The sequence below is a fragment of the Panthera tigris genome, chromosome D3, assembly GCF_018350195.1.
Source record: "Panthera tigris isolate Pti1 chromosome D3, P.tigris_Pti1_mat1.1, whole genome shotgun sequence".
Classification (NCBI taxonomy): domain Eukaryota; kingdom Metazoa; phylum Chordata; class Mammalia; order Carnivora; family Felidae; genus Panthera; species Panthera tigris.
Genome location: NC_056671.1, coordinates 53,431,669 through 53,457,164, shown reverse-complemented (window position 1 = coordinate 53,457,164; position 25,496 = coordinate 53,431,669). Strand labels below are relative to the sequence as shown.

General features: G+C 41.9%; 1 protein-coding gene across 4 annotated transcripts in view; it reads right to left on the bottom strand.

Moving 5' to 3' along the window:
* The window catches only part of RNF125 (ring finger protein 125), a 51,644-nt gene extending 31,177 nt beyond the window's left edge, over positions 1-20,467 (bottom strand). For all 4 annotated transcript variants that reach the window (XR_006210176.1, XM_042962991.1, XM_042962990.1 and 1 more), the window contains exons 1-3: positions 20,208-20,467; positions 4,081-4,234; positions 327-421 (exon numbers count right to left, since the gene is read on the bottom strand). Coding sequence is in view for 3 of the 4 variants with exons in the window: in XM_042962991.1 (XP_042818925.1) it covers positions 327-421; positions 4,081-4,234; positions 20,208-20,371 (413 nt within the window). In the remaining variant the exon portion in view is untranslated. The remainder of the gene's footprint in view (positions 1-326; positions 422-4,080; positions 4,235-20,207) is intronic.
* Between the last annotated feature and the right edge of the window lie 5,029 nt (positions 20,468-25,496).

Here is a 25,496-nt window from a genome sequence, read left to right as displayed (position 1 = left end):
CTACGTCAATCTATTAGTCAGAAAATAGAGCCGTGAGGAACTTGAACAGTTCCATGTTTTAGTTTTGGATCTTCCTTAATACAAACTTGTCTGAGGAAGTTCTTCCAATCTCTGCAGCGCTTGGTTGGTACCCCCATGCAAAGTTTTTCAAGTACAGAAAGCAAAATTCTTTTGTAAAATGATTACCAATAGTAGGTGTTATGGTTCAGAGCCTAAACACAACTCCATACATATTTTCACAATAAAACAGTTAACTGTTCCAGTCTATTAACTTCTCTCCCAAGCATATCAAATTTAGCATTCAACTACGTTGTGCTGAAACAAACCTTGTTGCCGTCTCCCCAAGTTCTTGCAGTGGTCCATACTTATCTATATACTTCTGACAAGATCTTATGTGTGCCCTCATTTCGCTGAGGCAAACCTATATAAAAGCAAATTCAAAATAAATTGCCTGTTGCAAGGGGGCTCAATGAAGTCTTATGATCCAGCTTTATTACTTTCATTATTTCAAATAAGGTCATATATAGTGTGGGGTCAGTTGATTAAAAGGATGCATTCATGACAACAGCACAACAAAGTTAAGGGATTATCACAAATAACACTTTAGAAATTTCTCTAATACTTCGAAGACCCAAATGTTGAGTTCTTGAATTTGGTTCTTCCAGAAAGCATATGTTTTTTAAAGTGGAAAGACATTTATTAACTCAAATTTACTTTTTTTGGATGCCATTACCTAATCTGGTGATGGTTAAGAAGTAAGAAAGAAAAAGGGGAGAGGAAAAAGAGAGCAAGGTGGAGGAAAGAAAAAAGAAAACAGTAAAAAGAGACAGAGGGAAAGGAAAACAATGACAGATAAAAAGAGCCAATAGATGGATTTTAATTTTAAAGACGGTCATAGTAAGTAAAGGAAATCCTGTCCCTCAGGGAAAGATATAAATACCACGGTTTTATAATATATCCAATGGTATTACATGAATTCACAATACACAGTATACTTAATGGCCCCATTAAGAGCAAACATAAAAGACAGTTCTTACAGTCCATTTTTACCAAGGCAGAATAAAGAGCCCTTGTTCCTCCAGATATACATTCAGAGATCCTAACCATGAGGCTGTCTGTGGCTAAATAACACATATTCTACTAAATGTTTCATTAGAAACTGATAAGATCTTGTGCTAAAAGAAGCTTTGTACTGCTGTGGTAAGGTGGTCGACCCACCCTGCTTCGTTTCACTCAAACTACGGAAGTTAAACCTCAAACATGAAATCTAACGTGTAAGGAAACTGTTATAATTGCTTAACAAAAGACAAAAACAAAAGCAAGTGGAAAAGTGAAAACATATCCTTGTTTTACACATATCCACCTAAAAGATGTACAAAGTAGGACCGATTGAGGTAGCTGTCAAAACACTGTTTTCCAACTTTTAACAACCAACTTTATACGTCAATTCTCTCACATCTCGTTATTACTTTTGTTAAAAGTTCTTCCTTTGTATTTCTTGAACAACAAAGATAAACATTCTTCATACAAATTAGAAATTTGGGGACTGTATACTGACAAATGAATTGATAAATTCATGGAGTGTCTACTCTAGACACAAAATTGTAGAAGACATTGTAAGAGATGGCAAGCCACTGCGCTTGCTCTATAGGTGCTTATAATCTAATAGAGGGGGGCAAAACCACATGTAGACAAGTAGATAGGAAACTGTTTGATACTGGGAACTCCAATACTAAGGCCAGGCCTCTGAAATGGAAATCTGGCCGTGACTCTGAAGAATAGGTAGAGTCTAAAATGGCTCTAGAAGGTGGGGCGCCTGGGTGGCTCAGTCAGTTAAGTGTCTGACTTTGGCTCAGGTCAATCTGGTAGCTCGTGAGTTCAAGCTCAGCATTGAGATCTCTGCTTCGAATCCTCTGTCCCCCACCTCTTTCTGCCCCTCCCCAGCTGGTTTTCTCTCTCTCTCTCTCTGTCTCTCTCTCTCTTTCAAAGTAAAGAATAAACTTTAAAGAAGGAATGGCAATATTCCTGGCAAGAGGAATAACATAAAAAGGAAGAGACAGAGGGGCACTTGGGTGTCTCAGTTGGTTGAGTGTCTGACTTTGGCTCAAGTCATAATCTCATGGTTCATAAGTTCGAGTCCCGCATTGGGCTCTGTGCTGTCAGCATGGAGCCTGCTTCAGATTCTGTGTTTCCCACTCTCTCTGCCCCTCCCCTGCTTGTGCTCTGTCTCTCAAAAAAATGAAAACACATTAAAAAAAATTAAAAAAAAAAAAAGAAGTGACTGTTGTAAGAAATACCTCAAAGGAAAAATCAAAATACTTGTGAATAATCAGATATAAGGGGTGAAAAAAGGAAGGGGATTTCTATCCAGGATAATTGAGAGAATATTCTTGTTTCTGATAGACACCAAAGGTGGGATAAAAACTAGATGACAGAATACTACAGTGATTTGGATTTGTGCATGTTGAATTTTATATGATGACAAAACATATCAAAGTAAAAATAAGCAATAATCTATTATTATAAATATTAAAAGCTATTGATTTTGAGCATTTACCATGTTCCAGACAGTGTTAAAAGCCATACATGTTTTATCATTTTCCCTTACAACCATCCCATGGCATGAACACTATCTTTTTTTCTTTTTTAAAGTAGGATTCATACCCAGCACAGAGCCCAATGAGGGGCTCAAACTCATAACCCTGAGGTCAAGAAGACCTAAGCTGAGATCAAGAGTAGGACCCTTAACTGACTGAGCCACCTAGGCACCTCATGAACACTATCTTTTCCCTCATTTTACAAAAAGATGAACTAATACTTAGATGATAACGTCCCCAAATCACAATGAATGACAGAATTCGTGTTTGATCCCAGGATGTCTGACTCCAAAGACCATGCATACATTCTGTAGTCAGACAGCCATGAACAGATTATGGAGTCTTACATAAATATTCAAAAAAATATATTAAGCACTGTGCACCAGTCACTTTTCAAAGTGCTGGGTACGCAGTTGCCAATAAAATAGACAGTCCTTTACCCTCATGGAAATCAAATCTGGTGGGGATAACTGACATTATATTAAAAAATCCCAAAAGCATAATTCCAAATGGTGATGAATAGTACGAAGAGAAAGCATAGGGTACTAAGAAAACATAACATAGATTAACAATCAAGAAAGGTTCTCTAAAAAATTCAGATCCTCAGCACGTAATCTCTCTTTTGATCTCTAGACTTCATATAATAATTATCCCCCCCTTAGCAGTTCAAATGTAACATATTTAAAACTCTGTGGATTCTTCTCCAAATTTGCTCCCTATAACAGCACCTTCACCTACGCATGTCAGAAACCTGGGAGGATTCTTCTGACACTTTATATTCTCACTCACCCCCACATCCAGTCAGTTACCGATTTCCTTCCACTGCCTCTCCTAAATACCCCTCGAAACAATCCTTTATCCTTGTCTAACGCTCTCGCCCTAACCCACCTTTCTTACCTTAGCCATCCCAATAGCCACTGAACTGGCTTCATCAATCCTGATGTGCCCCCTCCAAATCATTCTGCGCTCACATGCCAGAGCAGTATCTTAAAAATATAAACCTGATCGAAAGCTTACACTCAGTGACTCACTACTGCATTTAGGATAAAATCTAGAATCTTCCCATGGTCTTTGACACCTCACATGATCTAACCAGGCTAGTAGGAAACCCGCAGAAAGATGTGATCAACGGAGAGAAACACTGCAAAGTCCAGAATACAGGAGGAAATATGCCACTGGAATTAGGCCAGTAGGCAACGTGATGGGGGCGGGGGAGGTCACAGGACCGACGGGAAGGGAGGAAATGGAAGCGGTGGGTGAAAGCATTTGTCTGAAAAATTAGGTGATGGTAGGAGTCAGGGGCCAATTGCACCACAGCCTACACATATGAGAACAGAGAGAAGGAAGGGGAGAGGCAGAGACAATAAACTTTAGAAAGTCAGGGTAGGATGAAGACAAAGGCATGGGTGAAATGATCAGCTGCATAACAATTTCCTCAGCAGTCCAAGCCGGGAACCGTGAGCACAGGCAGAGGGCCACTTACCAGGCTGTCACACTCAGCGCAGTTCTGGTACTCTGATTTCATTCTTCTGGCTACATCAGTTGCTGGAACTCCTTCTGAAGGAAGATATGCCCGGCAATAAGGGCAGGTCCATTTATTGTTCTTTAGACTGGTAGCGATACAGGAACGGCAGAATCTGCCCAGAAGAAACCAAGAATACATCACTCTCCTGAAAAGGTATAAAGGAGCCACCACTCTGTGTTTGTTTGTGCACACTGTATTTTCACGGCACCTTGCACGCTAGGAGCTGTACTACCAAATGCAATGTGCATTTGCATCCCCTGCTTGGCAGACAGTCTCTTGCTTTCACATGAGACTTCTTTGGAGTCACAACTCACTTCATGCACTGCATGCACTGAAACAAAAGAACACAAAGTAGTGGAATAGAATTCCCATAAACAGAATGAAAACCATAACCCAAAGGATACTTAATGTGTTCTTTCTTTTCTTTAATTCTGGGGGGAATTCGGGGAGAAAATAGGTCTTTGCTCTGTGGGATTTTGTATGTTAGAGAAGAAAGTAGCAAGAAGTCAAGGAGGCAAAATACCACACATGTTATTATTCTGATAAACTAATCGTAATGTCTGGGCACCTGGGTGGCTCAGTCGGTTGTGTGTCCAACTTTGGCTCAGGTCATGATATTGCAGGTCGCGAGTTTGAGCCCCGTGTCCAGCTCTCTGCTGACAACTCAGAGCCTGGAGCCTGCTTCGGACTCTGTGTCTCCCTTGCTCTCTGACCCTCTCTCTGCCGCTCGCTTTCTCTCTCTCTCTCTCAAAAATAAATAAACATTTAAAAATATTTTTTTAATTGTTATATGCGCACAAAGGATGCTGACATTTGCATTGTTCTTGAGGCATTTGCTTGATGTTTATGCCTGTCCAACATCCATTTCCTCTTTCTTGCAATAGCATCCTGATTTTGCTCTGCAGGAACTACACCTCTTATATGAGACACAATCTGGTGGGACCTCAGTCACGGTGCCCACAATCCCCTGCTGAAGACAAGAGCACCTGGAATGGGCCAGACTCAGTAAACCCTCTCTCTAGAAGATGAACACTAAACAGACTGACATAAAGACCGGTTCAGCAACAACTTGATGGGATTGTCCTGCTCTTTATTTGGAATCCCAGATCTGTCTAGATCCCTACCCTTTCTTTTTTCCTAGATGTTTTGCTTTTATTGTTGTTTAGTAACTTTTTATTTGAAGTAACTTTAAACTTCGTACACTGGTGTTTTTTTTTAATTTTTTAATGTTTTATTTATTTTTGAGACAGAGAGAGACAGAGCACGAGTGGGGAAGGGGCACAGAGAGAGGGAGACACAAAATCTGAAGCAGGTTGCAGGCTCTGAGCGGTCAGCACAGAGCCCGACACAGGGCTCGGACCTACGAACAGTGAGATCATGACCTGAGCCGAAGTCAAACACTTAACCAACTGAGCCACCCAGGCGCCCCTTTTGTTTTTTATTTTTAACAAACTTTAAAACACTTCCAAGTGCCTTAATTCATTTGACCTTAACAAACCCCTAGGAAAGATCACTATTGCCACTTCTAGAAGAGGAAATTGAGGTACATCAGGGTTAAATTACTTCTGCAAGGTCACAACTGTAGAAAGTACCTGAACTTGGTTGGTCTTAAGCTGGGTTTTCCGACTCAGAATTCAGTAACCGTTCTTTCAAGAGAAATTCCTACCAGAATCAAGAGATCGAAGTCCTCTGCTGTATTTTCCTTCTCTGTGCTTCAGGTGATTAACAGGTGATTAACTGCAAGTTGTAAGGCACATTCTGCCCTCGCACTTCTTTGAGTTCCTAACAAGTGGTTCTCAGAGTGTACTTTTGAAGGGTATTTATTTCAAGTGGTCCATATGCTCAAATTATACTTCTGACACAATACCTTCGGTTCGTTTAATTTAGGAACAAGCGGATGATACTTTGTTTTTGTTTTTAGTCAACTAAAAATCTTCCCCTTTCCTCACAACTTACTTGAGTTTTATACCAAGACAAACAGAAGACTAATATTGATGCCCTGCCCTGTGGTGGACCCTAATGGACCCAGGTAGTTTTGGTCGGGGCTCAAAAGTCTGTGTAGAAGGTCTTCAACTTACAGTGGTGCCACTTACGGTTGTTTGACTATAGTGATGCAAAGGCGATACTCATTCAGGAGAAACTATACTTCAGATTTCGAATTTTGATCTTTTGCTGGGCTAGGAATATGCAGTATGATGCTCTCTTACAATGCCGGGCCCTCCCAGTCAGTCACTCAGGGAAACAACCAATACACTTAAAACCATCCTACACCCATATGACCATTCTGTTTTGCACTTTTAGTACAGCAGTCAATAATCATAGGAAATATTCAACACTTATGAAACAGGCTTTGTATTAGATGATTTTGCCCAACTGTAGGCTAATGTAAGCGTTCTGATCATATTTGAGTAGGCTACAGGCTAGGCTAAGCTATGAGGTTTAGTACGTCAGGTGTATTAAATGCATTTTCGACTTACTTTAATTTAGGATGGCTTTACCAGAACAAACCCCATGTGAGTCAATAAAGAGCTGTAGTCCTTTTTAAGTCATCTCAGTTCCTCCCAGTGACCAGCAGAAGCAGCAACACTTTGAGACTGTGGGTGTACTCGTATAAACCAGTGGGCTTTACAGAGTACATTTCTATGGTCATTTTGTGGGTCTTGCAAGTGTTTTTGTAACTACAACTGATAACTACAATGGAAATGCCCAGGAGTTTTCATGAAAAGTAGCACACTTCAGGCATTAAAAGAAACCAAGTCCCTCAACTATAATTCCCCTACATTATTTACACAATGATAGACGTGGCAGGAAACTCTCAAATGAGCATACATCGACGTTATTGCATTATATGAGAGAATATTCGTTGCGATTCTGGTAGATCAGTCAATTAGTTGTCCTCAGCTTAACAAACGTGATTATTAAATGGAGAACACACATCAAGGCTAAAGTGTTTTGGAACAAACTGACCTTGCTGGTTTTGAGTACATAAAAACCACGAGTCTTTAAAGTGTTACCAATAAGGAAATGAACTTGATCCCACTGCAACTTAAGTCTCATGTTTTAGAGTGCAGAAATAAGATTGCAGAACTACTTAGTTCAAAAAAGTCTGAGGTTAGCGGTTAGTTAGTCATTGGGCTCTGCGCTGACAGCTTGGAGCCCGCTTCGGATTCTTTCTCTCCCTCTTTCTCTGCCCCTCCCCAGTCCATCCCCAGCTCCCCAGAAGCATTCTCATTCTCTCTCTAAGATAAATAAAAACTTAAAAAAAAAAATTTTTTTTTAATCTGAGGTTAAAATTCTCCCCTTAAAGGTACAGTTATCAAATTCAAATCTTGTGAACTGGAGAATTTAATATCCTTACTCTAGTACATTAGCATAAGAAGTATACAAGTGATCAAGCATTATATGAGTTATCTAATTAGAATCCATATGGGGGTATTCAGGTTTAGGTAATGTGTGTATATATATAAGCTATGTAACAAGGTACAAAAGCAAGGTAACTCAAAAATACAACCTCTTGGAAAGCAAAGTGTAGAACTATGTATATAGTATAAGCTATTTATAATTTGTAGATGTATAAAAGCATCTAGAAGGATTAAAAAAAAAAAAAAAAAAGAACATTTACCTACCCGTTGGAGAAATGGGAACGGAAAAGAAGAGGTGGGTATGTGGTAGAAGGAGGAGATTTTCATCGTCGAATTTCAAGTTTAACCCTATAACCGTATTACCTACACAATAAATGATTCTTTAAAAAAGTTAATCAATTATAATCATTCAGGATAAATGGTCTGGTAGTTTTTTATAAAACAAAATATATAGGCACCCTTTGGTCCTGCAATACCAAGCCCATGTTTTCACTCAAGAGAAGTGAAAACATATGCCTATTTGTACAAGAATATTAATAAGGAATGTTTTCCTAACAGCCCCAAACTTGAAATAACCCAGGTGTCAGCAACAAGAAAATGAATAAACAAACTGAGGCATATTCCCCCAATGGAGTACTACACAACAACAAATTACAATACACACAGCAATATGGATGAATCTCAAAGACATACCAAGTGAGGAGTGCCCGGGTGGCTCAGTGGGTTAAGCGTCTGACTCTTGATTTCAGCTCCGGTGATGATCTCACAGTTTGTGGGATCCAGTCCCGAGGTGGGCTCTGTGCCGACAGTATGGAGCTTACTTGGGATTCTCTGTCCCCCTCTCTCTCTGGCCCTCCCCGTGCGCATACTCACTCTCTCTCAAAATAAATAAACATTAAAAAAAAAAAAAAAGATATACTGAGCGAAAGAAGCCTGACACAACAGAGCACATCCTGTATAAACTCTTATATGAAGTCTTAAAACTGGCAAGACTGACCTATGGGATAGGAAAAAACTCACAACAATGGTTGCCCATGGGGGAGACATGGACAGGGATTGGCTGGCGATATGCGGACATGAGGGAACTATCTGGAGGTAACGAAAATTTCTGTACCTCAATAGGGGTTATATCTAGGAGGTATTCATTTCACTACAGGTGTAATTTACCCCGAAAAAACATAAACAAATACTGAAGTCTGGTTAGTACTATGTATGTTGAGAGAAGAAGGAATTGAGTGTGCTGATTATTGTAATCTACTCTGAAATGTATCCAAAAGTAAGGTGGATCAATGATGGATAGGTACGCGATAAAATGAGATAAAAGCAATATAGCAAAATTAACAATTGTAGAATCTAGTTGGTGAATATCTAGGTGTTCACTGCACAATTTCTTCCAATTTAGTTGTAGTGAAGTTCTTCATAATAAAACGTTAGGGGAAAAAACGTTAGGGAAAATTAACCATCTTACTATGACTTAAAGTTTGTTTACTCCTGAGAAAAAGTTAGCTGAAATTTAGGAAGGGAAATTTTTGGAGGATGAGAAACCTGAAATGTTTAATGGAACATGAAGAGAAAAACATTAAAAAAATTTTTTTTTAACATTTATTCTTTTTTTTTTTGACAGAGAGAGACAGAGCACGAGTGGGGAGGGGCAGAGAGAGAGGGAGACACAGAATCTGAAGCAGGCTCCAGGATCCGAACTGACAGCACAGAGCCTGATGCGGGGCTCGAACTCACAGACCATGAGATCACAACCTGAGCCGAAGTCAGATGCCCAACCGACTGAGCCACCCAGGCGCCCCGAAAAAAACATTTTTAAAAATATTTTTTTAAGGACATCCAAATTCCATCTGAAGAAAAGATTATGCTGCATTTATGCTTACTTAAATAAATTTCTTTAAGTTTATTTATTTATTTTGAGAGTACGTGTGTGCGTGCACAAATGCACATGAGCAGGGGAGGAGGAGCAGAGAGAGAGGGAGAGTGAATCCCAAGCAGGCTCACAGGCTCCTTGCTACTAGCTTAGAGCCTGATATGGGGCTCAGTCTCACGAACTGTGAGATCATGACCTGAGCCAAAATCAAGAGTTGGACGCTTAACCAACTGAGCCACCCAGGCGTCCTACTTAAATAAATTTAAAGAGCGCAAAACAATTTGGAATACAATAAAAGGTTGAAGAGAGAAAATTCCATAAGGAATTTTTATAACCATCGCTTTTAGCAAGAAAAGTTAATCCATGGTTATAGAGAAGACTTTACGAGAGAATGCATAAATCTGCACAAACCTCCTTAGACCCACCCATACAAACATTCATGCACTGGTGACATTTTTAGTAATTGCTTACTATTGTCAGTTAGTGTTCGAGATGAAATCGTGGCAGTGCCAAAGGTCCCTGCTCTCAGAGTTCTAGAAATGGCAGAGAGGCAATAAGCAGGTAAACAAATAGACCGGCAAATGATAAATGCTTCGAGAAGAAAACAGTTGACAATAAAAATTGAGTGGGGCAGAGAGAGCATTTAGATGGGTGGTCCCTGAGATGATACTTGAAGGCACCACTCTAAGGAAGATCTGGGAATGGTTTTCCAAGCTGAAAACAAAGAGTACAAAAGACAGGGACGACGTTGCTGAGGTATAGAAAGCCAGCATGCTTGAAAGGCAGGAGGTCCCAGGGAGAATACCTGGAGATATGGGAAAGGGGAGTAAAGGGTCAAGAGACAGACCATAAAGCCATAACTAAGGGTCATCGGAAGGCACTGGAGGGTTTTAAGAAGGAGGGTGATGCAATTTGACTTACATTATATAGATCACTTGGGGTCCCTGAAGAACAGATTACAGAGGTACAAGAGCCTCCTAAGAGTGAGGAGCTTAGGTTTAAGTCATTGGAAGAGTAAGTTCAAGAGAGGGGGATGGCTTAAGACCAGCAAAGAGGCAATAGACAGTGTAAGTGGACAGACAGATTTAGGATTTATTTTGGAAGTGAGGCAAAGGGACTTATGACATACCAAATGACAACAAACATATGCCCTATTATAATAAGTAAAATGAGTCAAACACAAAAGACTACCTATTGTAGGATCCCAAAACGTAGTTACAGAAAGCAGATGGGGTTGTTGGAGCCAGGGGTTTGGGAAGGGAGTTGTCTACAAACAAGGTGAAGGAGGGGGACGTGGGTGACTCAGTCAGCTAAGTATCCGACTTCAGCTCAAGTCATGATCTTACAGTTCATGAGTTCGAGCCCCACCTTGGGCTCTCTGCTGCCATCTTGGAGTCCTTCAGATCCTCTGTCTTCTTCTCTCTGCCCCTCCCCTGCTTGCTCTCTCTCTCCCTCTCTCTCTCAAAAATAAATAAAAATTTTAACAAAAATGTTTTAAAAAAAAGAATTTGAAGGAACTTTTTAGGGTAATGTAATTAACTGTACTAGGTCTTGTTTGTGGAGGTAGTTATAGGATTATAAATAACTACCAAAATCCATCAACTTGTACACTGTGTGAATTGTACTGTATCACCTCAATAAAACTGAAAAACAACACAACAAAACAAAAATGCCCCAGTGATGGCACGCCTGGGTGGCTCAGTCGGTTGGGCTTCTGACTTTGGCTTGGGTCATGATCTCGTGTTTCATGGGTTTGAGCCCCGCGTCGGACTCTGTGCCGACAGCTGGGAGCCTGGAGCCTGCTTCTGTGTCTCCCTCTCTCTGTCCCTCCCCTGCTCATGCTCTCTCTCTTTCTCAAAGAATAAATAAACATTAAAAAAAATTTTTTTTAAATGCCCCAGGGACAATAGACTGGAAACAACAACATTGCATGAAGAAGAGCACCGAAATACATACAGCTCAGAACCATTCAGAATCCTTTTTAAAAAAAAATTTTTTTTTACATTGATTTATTTTTGAGAAACAGAGTGAGACAAAGCGTGAGCGGGGAAGGGGCAGAGAGAGAAGGAGACACAGAATCTGAAGCAGGTTCCAGGCTCTGAGCAAGCGGTCAGCACAGAGCCTGATGCGGGGCTCGAATTCACAAACTGTGAGATCATGACCCGAGCCGAAGTTGGACGCTCAACCGACTGAGCCACCCAGGCGCCCCAGAACCATTCAGAATCTTGCAGGCCTCCTTCCTACCCCACCCCAGGCACATAGTAGCTACTCAGTAAACTGAAATAACTAAATCACTTATGAGGAATGGATCAAAGGAGAATTTTCTGGGCAGGGCCCAACATTCCCATCAATAACACTGTTGTATCCTTCTGAAAGAACCCAAGGGATAGAAATGAACACAATAAGCGATTCCTATTTGTCTGCCCCCTCCTCACCTTCATAAGGTGGTTGAGAATGATCAATCATAAAAGACATAATCAGAATGAAGAGAAATTGGATGAAAGACAGAAGCTAAGGATAGAAGGCATTGCATTTTTTTTAAAACTACTTCAATGTTTTCAAAAATTCTGAGTGAGGGGCGCCTGGGTGGCTCAGCCAGTTGAGCATCCGACTTGGGCTCAGTTCATGATCTCACAGTTTGTGAGTTCAAGCCCCACATAGGGCTCGCTGTTGTCAGCCTGTCAGTGCAGAGCCTGCTTGGGATCCTCTGTCCCCTTCCCTCTGACCCTCCCCATTTGCGCTCTCCTAAAAATAAATAAATATTTTTTAAAAATTCTGAGGGAGTTGCCATTGTTTTAAAATCAGATCTTACAACTAAACCCAAATTTCTGACTTTTCATGAAAAGCTAGTCTCCTCCAAGTCTGGACTCAATTCCCCTGTGGTCATGTGGGCTAATGCCCCCATCCTGTGGAGTACTCACCCTCCACATTCATTTACATCACTTGTTGTTTGCAGCTCCTGAAGAAATGAATTATGGATTCATTCATATGGAAATGACTCTAAGATCTTTGAAACCAGATGGAAACTTAAATACCCTGCTCCCAAGAGTTATTTTATTAACTCCTTGCTGTTTCCTGAAATTACGTGATTATCAATAAGACCCTTATAATGAAGAGGTCAGCAAAGCATTGTAGAAAACTAAGGAAAGTCTTGCTGAGGACACCGGGTACAATTATGTACCCAATCTCAAGAGATAAAACTGAACCCTATGTATAGTAAGGAGGGAAGGGATGCATTAGGGACTCCATGGGGTCTAAGGCTAAACAGGCAAAAGAAGTATCCAGACATTGTCCCAAATAGGACTCTGGAATAGCCACTGGCAACATGAGGTAGATCTAACATTTTATTTCTGTTCTCAAGAAGAAGCTGCCTCACTGTGGGCATGCTGACGGGAAGCTGAATGAAAATCTTGAGCGGGCTTGGTAAGCTTGAAAATATGAATAGAATAAGGGGAATTGCTATTGTTATTCAAGGTGATAAGAATCTTAGGCTAAAACATTCCAGTGTAGGGCAATAAACACGTACACACACCCACACACACCCCACTCCCTCTTCACCTACATGCATCAGCCTGGACAGGCCTGAGTACAGCTATTCTTAGAGCATAAACCCTCCAGCCACCCACTGCCCCTAAGATTTCCTTTGATGTATTTATGTATTCAATTAGGTTCCACTCAAAGTCCATCCCGGGAATGGTTCAGCTTCCAAAACCTGACTCTGCATATCTCTATACCACATTATGTGTTGATTTAAAATTTAATCCCCTAGGGGAGCCTGGGTGGCTTAGACGGTGAAGCAACTGACTTCTGATCAGGTTGTGATCTCACAGTTTGTGGGTTCAAGCCCCGCGTCGGGCTCTGTGCTTACTGCCTGGAGCCTGCTTTGGATTCTGCGTCTCCCTCTCTCTCGGCCCCTTCCCAACTTGTGCTCTGTCTCTCTCTCTAAAAAATAAATAAACATTAAAATATAAATAAATAAAATTTAACCCCCTAAAGAAAAATTCTATTTTTTTAACTTAAAATTTTAGAGGGGTGCCTCTCTTTAACCTTCAAATGCTGTCCTCAACTTGCTGTATTTTACTGTCAATTAAATAGGGTTGGCTAAAGCCATGCTTCAAACTTTAACATGGCTATCAATCACCTAAACATCCTATTAAAACAGTTCCCAATTCAGTAGATGTGAGATGGGACCCAAGATTCTGCAATGCTCCTGGTCCACGGGCCCGCAGCCAAGTTCTGAGGAAAATCTCGGCATAAAACTCAATCTGCTACATTATTTAGGTTTTGTTTGTTAAAGAATACATAATTTAACAGATCACTAATATTTAATTTGCCTATGACAATACTAATGTTGCTAAGTAAACACAGAGCAATCCAACCACCAGAGGAGGCATATTTCAGGCCAGCTTAATCACATCTTTCTGAAATTCTCAGTAATACAGGGACAGATGAGTAACCTCATAAAAATAATGGAGTTCCAAAACTATGATGGAACTGCTATCTGTTACTCAACTACATAGCATCCGTTGGCTGTCACTATAGAGTGGTTGTTCCTGCCTGAGGGACATTCACCAAAGTATTCAATCTGCATTTTATTTTAGACTCATTCATTAATTCAACTAATATTAAACATCTACTAAGTGCCAGACTTTTAAGGAACAGCAATGTAGGAAGTAGCATTCTCTTATTAGAGCAATGGCTCTCCAGAGTGTTTGGACCTTGATGGTACAAGAGATTCTAATCACCTGAATTTAAGTGATGCTTAACCCAAGCACACGGGGAAGAGGAGTCATTCTGTATACACTTGCTTTGGGGCGCCTGGGTGGCGCAGTCGGTTAAGCGTCCGACTTCAGCCAGGTCACGATCTCGCGGTCCGTGAGTTCGAGCCCCGCGTCAGGCTCTGGGCTGATGGCTCGGAGCCTGGAGCCTGTTTCCGATTCTGTGTCTCCCTCTCTCTCTGCCCCTCCCCCGTTCATGCTCTGTCTCTCTCTGTCCCAAAAATAAATAAAAAAAATAAATTAAAAAAAAAAAAACGTTGTATACACTTGCTTTAACATCAGGGGTCTGGATGCTCATATTTAAACTTCCAAGTTTCATCTTGAAGTCAAATCACAGGTCAAATAATATGTCAATGATAATCGGCAATCAGGAACTTCCACAATCTTCCACTTCTTCAATTCACCTGCATCTGCGCCCATTTAATGCTCTACATCCTGTGAAATGAATAAACTGTCCATTCTCCTAGCTAAGGCCAATCCTCCCTCCACTCCCCAATCCTGGCTTGTAAATTCCAGCACCTTCCTCCCACTCCAGGGCATTGCTTCTGAAATTCTCTCCTCTCCCATGAATGAGTTTCCCCCTCACTATTGATTCGTTTCCATAACCATGTGGCATACACCATTTTTCTTCTCTTATAAGAAAACTCTCTTGATCCCACTTCTCCTTCCTGTTATTGTCCCAATTTCTCTCTTTCGCTTGCCTCCCAACTACATCAAAGGAATTCCTATGCTTCTTTCCTCTAGCGCCTGTGATCATCACCAAACCACTCTAATGAGGCTTTGGCACCTACCATTCCACTGAAACTGTTCTTCTCAAGGTCACCAATAGCCTCCACATTACTAAATCCAGTGATCAATTCTCAATCTTCATCCACCAGACCTTCAAGCATCACTAGATTCAATGGATCCCTCTTCCCTCCAAAGTGCTTCTTGCACTCACTTGGCCTCCAGGACACCAGATGGTTCCCTTCCTACCCCTATGGCTACTTCTTTTACAAATTTTCTCTCTCTCTCTCTTTTTTAATGTTTATGTATTTATTTTGAGAGAGAGAGAGAGAGAGAGAGAGAGAGAGAACATGCACAAGCAAGGAAGGGGCAGAGAGGGAAGGAGAAAGAGAATCCCAAGCAGGCTCCTCCCTGTCAGTGCAGAGCCCAACGTGGGGCTCAATCCCATGAACCATGCGCTCGTGACCTGAGCTGAGACCAAGAGTTGGATGCTTAACCGACTGAGCCACCTATGTGCCCCTGATTTTCAGGTTTTCATGTCTCAGCTTCTAAATGTTGGTATGTACCACTGCTCAGTCCTTGGACCTCTATTCTTTTCTGACTACACTTACTCCTCAATAAATTCATCCAGTCCCATGGATTTATATCAAGGATATGTTTATGATTCCCAGTTTCATTTATCTACAGCTCAGATCTTCCTCTGAACTCTAGACTCGCGTATCCAATCGCCTATCCAACATCTCTTGGTTGTCCCAAACTTGGCCTGTCAGTTACGGAACGCCTGACCTGACCTTGTTCCTCATTCCACCTTCCCCGTCTTTCCCATCTCGCTTAGGGCAACCCCAACCTTTGCTCAAGCCAAGCCCCTTACACTCAGCCTTGACTCCTCACTCCCTCCCACACTCCACATTGAATCCACCTTGTTAGCTACACCTTCATACTGATCTAAAATTCTACCATTCACCACCTCCACTGTTCCCTTGCTGGTTGGTCCTGGTCTCTTTGCTGGATTGTTACAGTGGCCTCCTAACTCACTCCCCTGGTCCTGCTCTTCCCACTGCAGTCCATTCTCAACACAGCGGCCAGAGTCATCCTTTTAAATCAGCTCATGCCACGACTCTGTTCAAAATCCTCATTTAGGGGCGCCTGGGTGGCTCAATTGGTTGAGCATCAAACTTTAGCTCAGGTCATGATCTCACGGTTCAGGAGTTCAAGCCCGGCATTGGGCTGTCTGCTGTCGGCGCGGAGCCTGCTTTGGATCCTCTGTCCCCCCTTTTCTCTCTGCACCTCCCCTGTTTGCACTCTCTCTTTCTCAAAAATAAGTAAACATTTAAGAAATAAAATAAAATAAATGTCCCACACCCCATGCAACTGCCCCTTACATTTTTCTCGAGCTGAACTACCTTCCTCACCTTCTAACTTCCTCCAGAAAAAGGTTGTTGAGACCCTGTTTATTAATAGTTCATGCTGAATTAAGTACAGAAATTGAGGGAAGTATTTTCAGAAGCTTGTAGAGAAATCTGACAGAGTAATTTTATGTCTGTTGCGTATATTTAATAACTTTTAAAACGAGGGCTTGTGTTTTATGTATCTTTGGTATTTTTTAATTTCAGTTTCCCATAACACGTTTTTTATTTTATAAAAGTATTGGTCAGTGATGGGCTGAAAAACACAACAAAACAAACAAAACCTCAGTGGTTCTTTACAGCAGATAATTTGAGAAGCACTGCTCTAAATATCTTTAAAATTGCATCTCTCCCACATACTTCCCATCCCATTTCCTCGCCTATTTTTTTTATCCTTAACACCTATCTCTATATGACAAAGGATATACTTTAAAAAAAATTTTTTTTAATGCTTTTATTTATTTTTGAGAGAGACAGAGACAGAAACAGAGCACAAGTAAGGGGTAGCGGGCAGAGAGAGAGAGGGAGACCACAGAATCCGAAGCAGGCTCCAGGCTCTGAGCTGTCAGCACAGAGCCTGATGTGGGGCTCAAACCCACGAGCTGAGCTGTGAGATCATGACCTGAGCGGAAGAAGTCGGACACTTAACCAACTGAGCCACCCAGGAACCCCTCAACCTCTTGATTCTTTTAGATAACTAGCTCCCTTAGCTCCAGCTCTGACCCTTCCCCAAACCCATTGTCCCAGTGCCTTTGGGATATTTCTATTTGGATATTTCCCTCTCAGACCACTGTAGGCTCAACAAGCCCCATCACCTGTTCATTAACAACCTCCTGAGCTGAACTCTGTCCCCTTTTATCTGTTACTTGCTAAGGAGTTTCCTTCCACTCCTTTCTCCCCCCTTTATCACATCCAACTGGTCAACAAATTTCCTTGAATACTTACTTTAAATATAAATCAGACTCCCTTTCAGCTTCCTTTATACAGCTTCAACTTATCTGCCCCCTCCTCATCTGCCCCCTCCCCCTCACCCACTGATAGTATAAGATAAAGTAGAGGTAGGAAACCTTTCCCCCAAAATATGTTTTAACAACTGATACAGAGATATGAATAGAGTCAATTTGAAATGACAGAGCATTAAAATAGAACTTCTTAAATTCAAGGCCACCAAAGGAAAAAGAACTAAGCTAAAAGAAAGGCTATCTGGGACATCTTGAAAATGTCATAGATCAATCTTTTATGGCCCGGTTTTATTCCAAAAGAAATATAAAGATAAGAAATAATACTGTTTGTGGGTTCTTGCTTTGTGGAATGACTTTAAAGGAAATAGAAATCCTGTATTGAGAACTTATGATGAACTACTTTTACATTTCTTAAAAATTCATAAAAATTCCATTATTCACCCTATTTTACAAATGAAGAAACAGAGTCAAAGAGATTCAGCAACGTGGTGGTCAGACTGCTGGTCAGTGGCAGGGCTGAATTTCAAATCAAGCCCACTGTTTCTACTGCATCACAATACGATTTATAAAGTGCTATGTACATATTCATTCAATGTATTTTTGCCATTATTAATATCTTGCTTGACTTGAAATAGGTTTATTTTATTTCACTCATTATTATTTTTTTTTTTAAGTAGGCTTCCACACCCAGCACGGAGCCCCATGTGGGGCTTGAACTCACACCCTGAGATCAAGACCTGAGCTGAAATCAAGAGTGGCACCCTTCAAGGACTGAGCCACCCAGGCACCCTCTATGAAATCAGTTTAGAAACAGAAATCAGCATACACAAACAAGTTCAAAAAGTTTGGAAATTAGCTTCCATATGGGATAATATAGACAGGTTTCATCTGCATTTCTTCATTTCCCAAAGGTCAATGGAAGAGAGTAATTCATTTCAGAAATACAAATGGTGTTAACAGCGCTCACAGTCTCCAGTGCAGAGGGAATTGGAGTTAACATTTAGAAAGTGGAAGGGGCCCAAGTAAATTTGCCAAAGGGAGGAATATGGAAATTCTGCCCACAGCCAGAACAATGGACACAGATTTGTCAAAACAAAGAACAGTAAAAGTGAGGGAAGGCCATTCCTCCAGCCCTTGTTGTGCTACTTCATGACTATTTTTCCAGTTGCCGGTTTCCTATTCAAACTCTAACAAAGAAAAAGATTAAACAAAAGATTTAACTTTTTACACCTATGTATTATCCTTCAGCAGAACCAAAACCCTGCGAACAGTAAGTTACAGTATTCAAACTCCAAAAGGAGCGGGGGTGGATAGAAAACAATCCCCAATCAGATAACAATCTCCAATACCAAAGTCACCCAATTCCATTCAGTTCTACAAAAGACACCATCAAGACGTGACACCCGCTGTGTATCTTTGGGGCAACTTTAAAGTTCTAATGCTCATCCAGGCTAAATTTAAATGTAGTTACCACAAGGTTATTACTGCCCTGAGCTAATCAATATATTATACTGTCACACAACAATATCTTGGCTTCCATCTTGGCTTTGGGGTTTATGTCAATGAACTATATCTGGACAGCTGAGAAACAACATCAGTAATCAGACAGGAGGTCAATTAGACTTGAGTTTAAAGTACAAAGCTGAAACAACAGGCCCTGAAAATGCAGCCACAAAATAATGCCCAGGGCACTCTTTATTTAAAACACTGTGTGGGCTGCATTTTTCTTCCTTGGCTCACTACTGTGCTTTTCAGTGGTGAAAACTGCTTCTCAGTTACTGGTCTATAGGTGTCAAGGACCACCTCAGTCCTTTTAAAAACATTTTGTGCACGTGCATTTATAATATGGTAACTTTTTTCCTGGTAAGCCAAAAACACTTAACTAGCCATTGCGGTATTACTGCCTTGGAGCTTCATCAAACTATAAACGGCCGGCCAAAGACATTAAGCGGGCTTCCGCTCTCTATGCAACCACCCCCCATCCCCGCACCCCGATCCCAACAGGCACACACTCGGCCACACACCCAGGCAGCCACGGAAAGCAAGCTTCTATGTAAACTGAGTGAACGAATCCACAGATCCAACTCCTATTACTAGTTACTCAAGCACACGTTTTACATAGGGATTTTGTTTTTAAACTCGTAGAAACTAACAGCAAGTTTTAGTTCCATGGTACCTGGTTTTTAAGACAGTTATTTTTATCTATACTTTCCGGCGATTTAGGGAAGCGCTGCGTAAGGGAGGGTAGTCTGTAAGCTCCCGTCACTTTGTGGCTGGGTTTTTAAACGGCTACACTCCAGGGCTCCGTGCTAACGTTCAAATCCCAGCCCCGCCCTGACAGGTACTTAAATTGTTAGGACTACAGAGTCACTTGGGCGTTCCAGTTAGGGTTGATCTTTCAGGGGCCTGAATGTCCGTGTTAGGAAAGGGAGGTGGGGGTGGAACGACAGTTTGCTCAGATCTTTGTTTGCTCAAGAGGCTAGCCTCAGTGGGCGTTCTAGAACATGTGCACAAGCCAGCAAAACAAAACCGACCTGGGTTCTGCGGGGAGGGCGAGGGGGAAGCACGGCCCGATTAACTGAGTTCAGCGGGAGAAATGTTCTGCAGGAGCTCACTGCCTTGTGCCAAAGCGGGTGCTGGCTCTCCAGCCAACAGCACTTTCCCCACTTGGCAAGCCCCGGCTCCCGGAGGGTCCCGCTCCTGGGATCCCCATCCCTGGGGCTCTGCACTTGGGCTCCGGGAACAAGCAGCTGGGGTGATGGGGGGAGGCGCTGCAGAGCCCGCTTGTTAATGTTTTCGCCTCCTGAAATCCTGTGTCACCTTCCGACTGGTCATTTCTCCCGCGGCCCGCACTCGACGGGTCCAGGTGTCTCCCTGCGGTAGCTTCATTCGAGCGCTGGCTCCTGAAATCCCCATGCCTTCCCCCAACCTCTCCCTCCCCAGGGTGGGCGCGCGAGCCGAGCTCCCCCGGCACTTACACGTGGCCACAGCGGGTCCGGACGGGCTGGTGCAACACCTCGAGGCACACGGAGCAGTCGAAGGACGTGACGGGCAGCTCCGGGTCCCCCCTGCGCTCCAGGGCCCGCGGGGCGGCCGAGGCGGCGGCGGATTTGCCGCTATCGCTGCTAAGCACGGAGCCCATGGCTGCGCCTCTCGCCCAGACAGCTGCCAAGAGTTCAGTGCCTGCTGCCGGGTTGTTTTGTTGTCCTGCGGTAGAGGAAGGAAGTCCCGGCCCAGCTGTGCTCGCCGCCTCCCAGCGCGCCCAGCTACGGCAGCTTAGCAGCAGCCTCAGCCACGGCGCCCAACCTTCGTCTAGGGCAGAAGAGTGTGCGCGGCCGCGCCTGGAACTGGCTTTCGAGCGCAGCCTTAGCGGAGACGGGGAGGCGGAGGCGGCAGCCGCACCGTGCACGCTGCGACATCTCGTGCTCCTGGGAGAACTGAAACCTGAAACCTCAACTGCAGAGCTGAGGACCTGCGCTTCAGTGAGCCTTCCAGGCTATTGCACACAGCCTCCTTACCCAGTCCTGCAAGTTACAGAGAGTGCGGGCCTGGTCATGCTTTATGGGAACCAGACCCCACACGTAAGGTGCTGGTCCTATCTGCCCTGCACTGTGGGAATCACCATAGGCTACAAAGACGAAATTTGATCGAGTGTCGCCAGGACTTCAGTCATCTAATCAATACTCCACTAATGGAGAGGTAGTATGGGGCGGTGAAAGGGTTCTGGAAACCCGGATTCGAATTTCAACTGTAAGACAAGGATTCTAGTGCTAAATTCTACGACCCGGGTTTCCTTGGCTCAGGGTCTCCTGCTATTGTTGGTACTCTTCGCCCCATTCTCTTTTAGACATGACCAAATATATCATTTATTAAGTCACACATTTAATAAGACTTCTTTAGTGCCCACTGTATGCCAGACTTCATTCTGGTGATGGTGACACAGTTCCCAACAAGGAGACAAAATGCCAGTTTTCACAGAACTTACTTAAAAAAAACAAAACCGAAAACATTTATTTTGAGATAATCAGATTCACATGCTTATCATTTACGCATAACACATAGTAATATATAATACACACATATATCATGCAGTAATACATGTAATACATATTAATCTTATAAACCTTACCCAGTTTCCCCCAGACTTTAATTTTAATGAGAAGATATAATCAACAAATAAATGAACAAGATCATTTCAGATGATAAGAGCCATGAATAGGGTAAAACAGGACTGAGGATGGGGATGGGGAGGATAAGAAGGTCAGAGAAGACTATTTGGATGAGGCAAAAAAGTCATTTGAGCAATCATGAATAATGAAAGGGGGTCAGCCATTCAAAGATGTAGGAAGAAGCTTGCTAAGCACTGAGACCAGTGAGTGAGAAAGCAACAAAGAGCAGAAAGAAGCCCGTGGAGCCAGAACACAGGGGGACAGTGGGGTAGATGGCATGTAAGATAGGAGAAGAGTCTGATCATATATACTCAATCTCATAAGCCAAGACCAAGAGTTTGGATTGTATTTCAAAACCGTGATTTCATTTACCATGACTACCTTATGATTTCAAAAAGACAAGAACAAAATAAAAATGGAAGCAGAGAAACCAGTTGGAGACTACTGAATTAATCCAGGTGAGGATGATGGTGGCTGAAACCAGTGAGTTATCTGGGTTGAAGGTCAGAGATGGACAGACTTGGGATACATTTAAGAGAAAGACCTAAAGCGGCTTGCTAATGAATTGGATATAGAGGTAAAGGAAAGATAGCCATCCTTATCTTTAAAAGAAAAACAAAACCCTCCCTTGATTCCACTTGTCCCTCAGCTCCTGCCCTATGTCCTCTTAAAGGCCAAATTTCTTGACCTGCTTCTTTACCATCTGTCTCCATTTCCGAATTTTCCTCTCTTTATCCAGTCCAAACTGGGTTCTGAACTGAACCACTCCACTTCCATCTGTCTAAAAGTTGCTTCTTCACCAGTCACCTGTGGCCTTCATGTGGCTAAATCCAACAGAATCTTTTCAGTCTTTTTCTTCCTTGACTTCTCAACTGCACTTGTAGGTGTTGAGCACACCTTCTTTGTCGAGCACGCCTTCTTTGTAGAAACTCTTTGACTTTCCCTCTTTCTTTCTGACTGTTCTTCTCAGTCTCCTTCACTGGCTTCTTCTTTTCCATGGAAAAACTAAGTGCTGGAGGCCCTAGGATTCTGTTGTAGGGCCTTTTCTCATTCCTCACCCTCTCCCTAAGAATCTCAAAGATCACATAGATTCTGTTACCATCTGGGTTCCAAAGACTCTTAAGTCTTTATCTCTATTCTGAGCCACTCAGATGTCCAACTGCTTACTTGACGTAACCACCTCGTTGCTTCAGGCACCTTCAGTTCAACAAGTCCAATAATGAACTCATTATAGTAATCTCCCACCTGTTCTACTTCCAGTTGTTTATCCCTGTCTTAGTAAATGGCACTACAATCTAGCTGGTTGCTCAATCCAGATGCCTGGGAGCCATCTTGATTTCTTCCTCTTCCTCATTCACATCGAATCAATCACAATCCCAATTCATAATTCTGCCTCCAATGTATCTCTCAGTATCTCTTGAACAGGTTCATTTTTCTCTATTCCCATGGCAACCACATGTTTTAAATCATTGCATTCTCTTGTGTTACCTGTTGCAATAGTTTGTATCTCCTACACTTGCCTCCACTATTGCCACTGTTCAATCTATTATCCACATTGCAGCTAAAGTGATCTCTTGAAAAGCAAAATTCACCACATGCTTAAAAGCATTTAATGGCTCTCCATAACCCTTAGAATTAAATTCCAGATCTTTAATAGGATCTACAAAGCCCTGTGTGATCTTCCTCTTTCATTAAATATAATCAGTTAAGATGCCTTCAGTGGTCGGGATATTCAACTAAAATTGCCTTAATCAATAAGGATATTTATTATCTAATAAGATAAATTAGTCCAGAGGTGAGCACTTCCAGAGTTGGCTCAGTAGTTCAGTGATGTCTTCAAGTGTCCAGCCTCTTGCCATCCCAGTGTCTTTCTCAGGGCAGAAAGATGGCGAGAACAGCTCCAACAATCACGTCTACACAAAACACTCTCCAAAACCAGAAAGGAAAGACGGGAATTCAAAATAATTATTTTTGGCCCCATCTGCTATCACTCTCTCCCTTATTTTCCATGGTCCTAAATTTCTCTATTTCTTTCAGTTCCTTGAGTAACTAAGTTTTCTCTAACCTCAGGACCTCTACACATGCTTTTTTGGCTCTGCCTAAACGCTTCCTGCCAATACCCACCACTCTCAACTTCTTCCAACTCAAAGTTCAGGTCTTAGTTTGGTGATTTTCTACACCGCGTCCATCTCTTACTATCTCCTTGATTTTCTCATAGTCTGCTGCATTTGCCTTCCTATTAATCTTGCTTGTGACTACTTCAAGAGTTAGAGATAGTGCATGTAAAGTACCTGACATGTAGGGAATGACACATATATTTATATTTATATATGTAACTCAATACTAATCTCATAGGTAGACATTATTGTTCCCATTTTATAGGCTCAGAGAATTTAACTTAGCAAAGGCTACATAATGCAAATAAGTGACAAAACAGTGTTTTTATTCTAGATCTTTTGTTTTAAAAATCTATGTGCTCTTTACTAAGGGACTTGTGTAAAAATAAGAAGCACTTAGAATCTTAGAAAAAGAATAAGACAAAATTAAGTAATATAAAGCAAGAAAATGGAATAGGGAAGGCTAGGTAAAATGAAGTATCTAATATCATTTATAAGGTTCCTAATAAATTTATAAAGGTGACAATGACGACGACGATGATGATGATGACGATGATGGTATCAGCCAGAGAATAAATTTAGGATTCAGATTCTAGGTCCTGGCTAGCATCAGAAGTATAAATTAGTATAAAGGAAATTTAAAAGCCTTATAATCAACATCTCTGATATCACATGTAGTGGGAAGAAAGACTTTTACTATATGACCTTTTGCACATTTTGACATTTGTACTGTGGATATCCTTTGCAATAGATAAAAATTAGAACTTTTACATACAAATGTCCTTTAACTCAGCAGTTCTACTCCTTGAACCAATATGTGGACAAACATGTGCACAAGGAAGCACAACAGGAATGTTCTTTGTAGCATTGTCTATAATACCAAAACCTTGCGACCAACAAAATTTCTATTCATACAGGAATGATTACATATATTATAGTCCATACATACTGTGGAGGGCAATGCAATAGTTAAAAAAGAACAAGTAATGTTCTTTTGTTATAGCACTTAACTACATATCAGATATTAGTCTAAGTACTTTATACGTGTTCACTAATTTAATCCTCATATTAACCCTAGGACATAGGTAACTAATATCATCCTTGCTTCCAAGAAAGAGAGGTACAGATAGCTTAAAAACTTACCTTAGATCACATTTATGGTAAAAAACAGAGTTCAGAGTCCAACCCAGGAAATCTGGTTCCTATTTATTTATTTATTTATTTATGAGAGTGAGAGACAGAGAGCACAAGTCGGGGAGGAGCAGAGAGAGAGAGGGGGAGACACAGAATCCGAAGCAGGCTCCAGGCTCTGAGATGTCAGCACAGAGCCTGAAGCAGGGCTCAAACCCATGAACTGTGAGATCATGACCTGAGCCGAAGTCGGACACTCAACCAATTGGGCCATCCAGGTACCCCTCAAGAAATCTGGTTCTTAATGTCTATGAACTTCATGCAATACTGGTCGTCCTCTACTGTGGATAACATGGAGGTATCTCTAAGACACTGTTACCTAAAAAAGCATGCTATGGAAGAAAGGGATGTTATTAAATAAAACAAAACTCAACATAAGGTACGCTTCTCATGGAGAAAAGCATTATGTTTCTCACTGAAGGAAAGCAGTACAGTCTATTTTCAAGATCCTAGCTGTTTCTCTTGCTCGCTGAGTAACCTTGGCAAGCTACTTCTTTGGTCTTAGTTTCCTCATTTGAAAAACACAGATAACATGTACTTGTAGAATTGCGAGAGACTGACTGCAATAACATTGAAACGCTTGCTCACTGTCTGGCAGGTAGTGTTAGTTCTCTCTCTGACACCGTTCATTTCCCATTCAGGAAGAGCCTACTATGTGTCCAGGTCTGCACCAGACACGGGGGTGGGGGGGGGGCGCAACTGGGAGCAAGACCCAGTGAAGTGGACAGCTGTTGTTTTTGTTCCGCCAAGCATCTCCACTTCTTCCCTAACGACACCAGACACTCTTCAT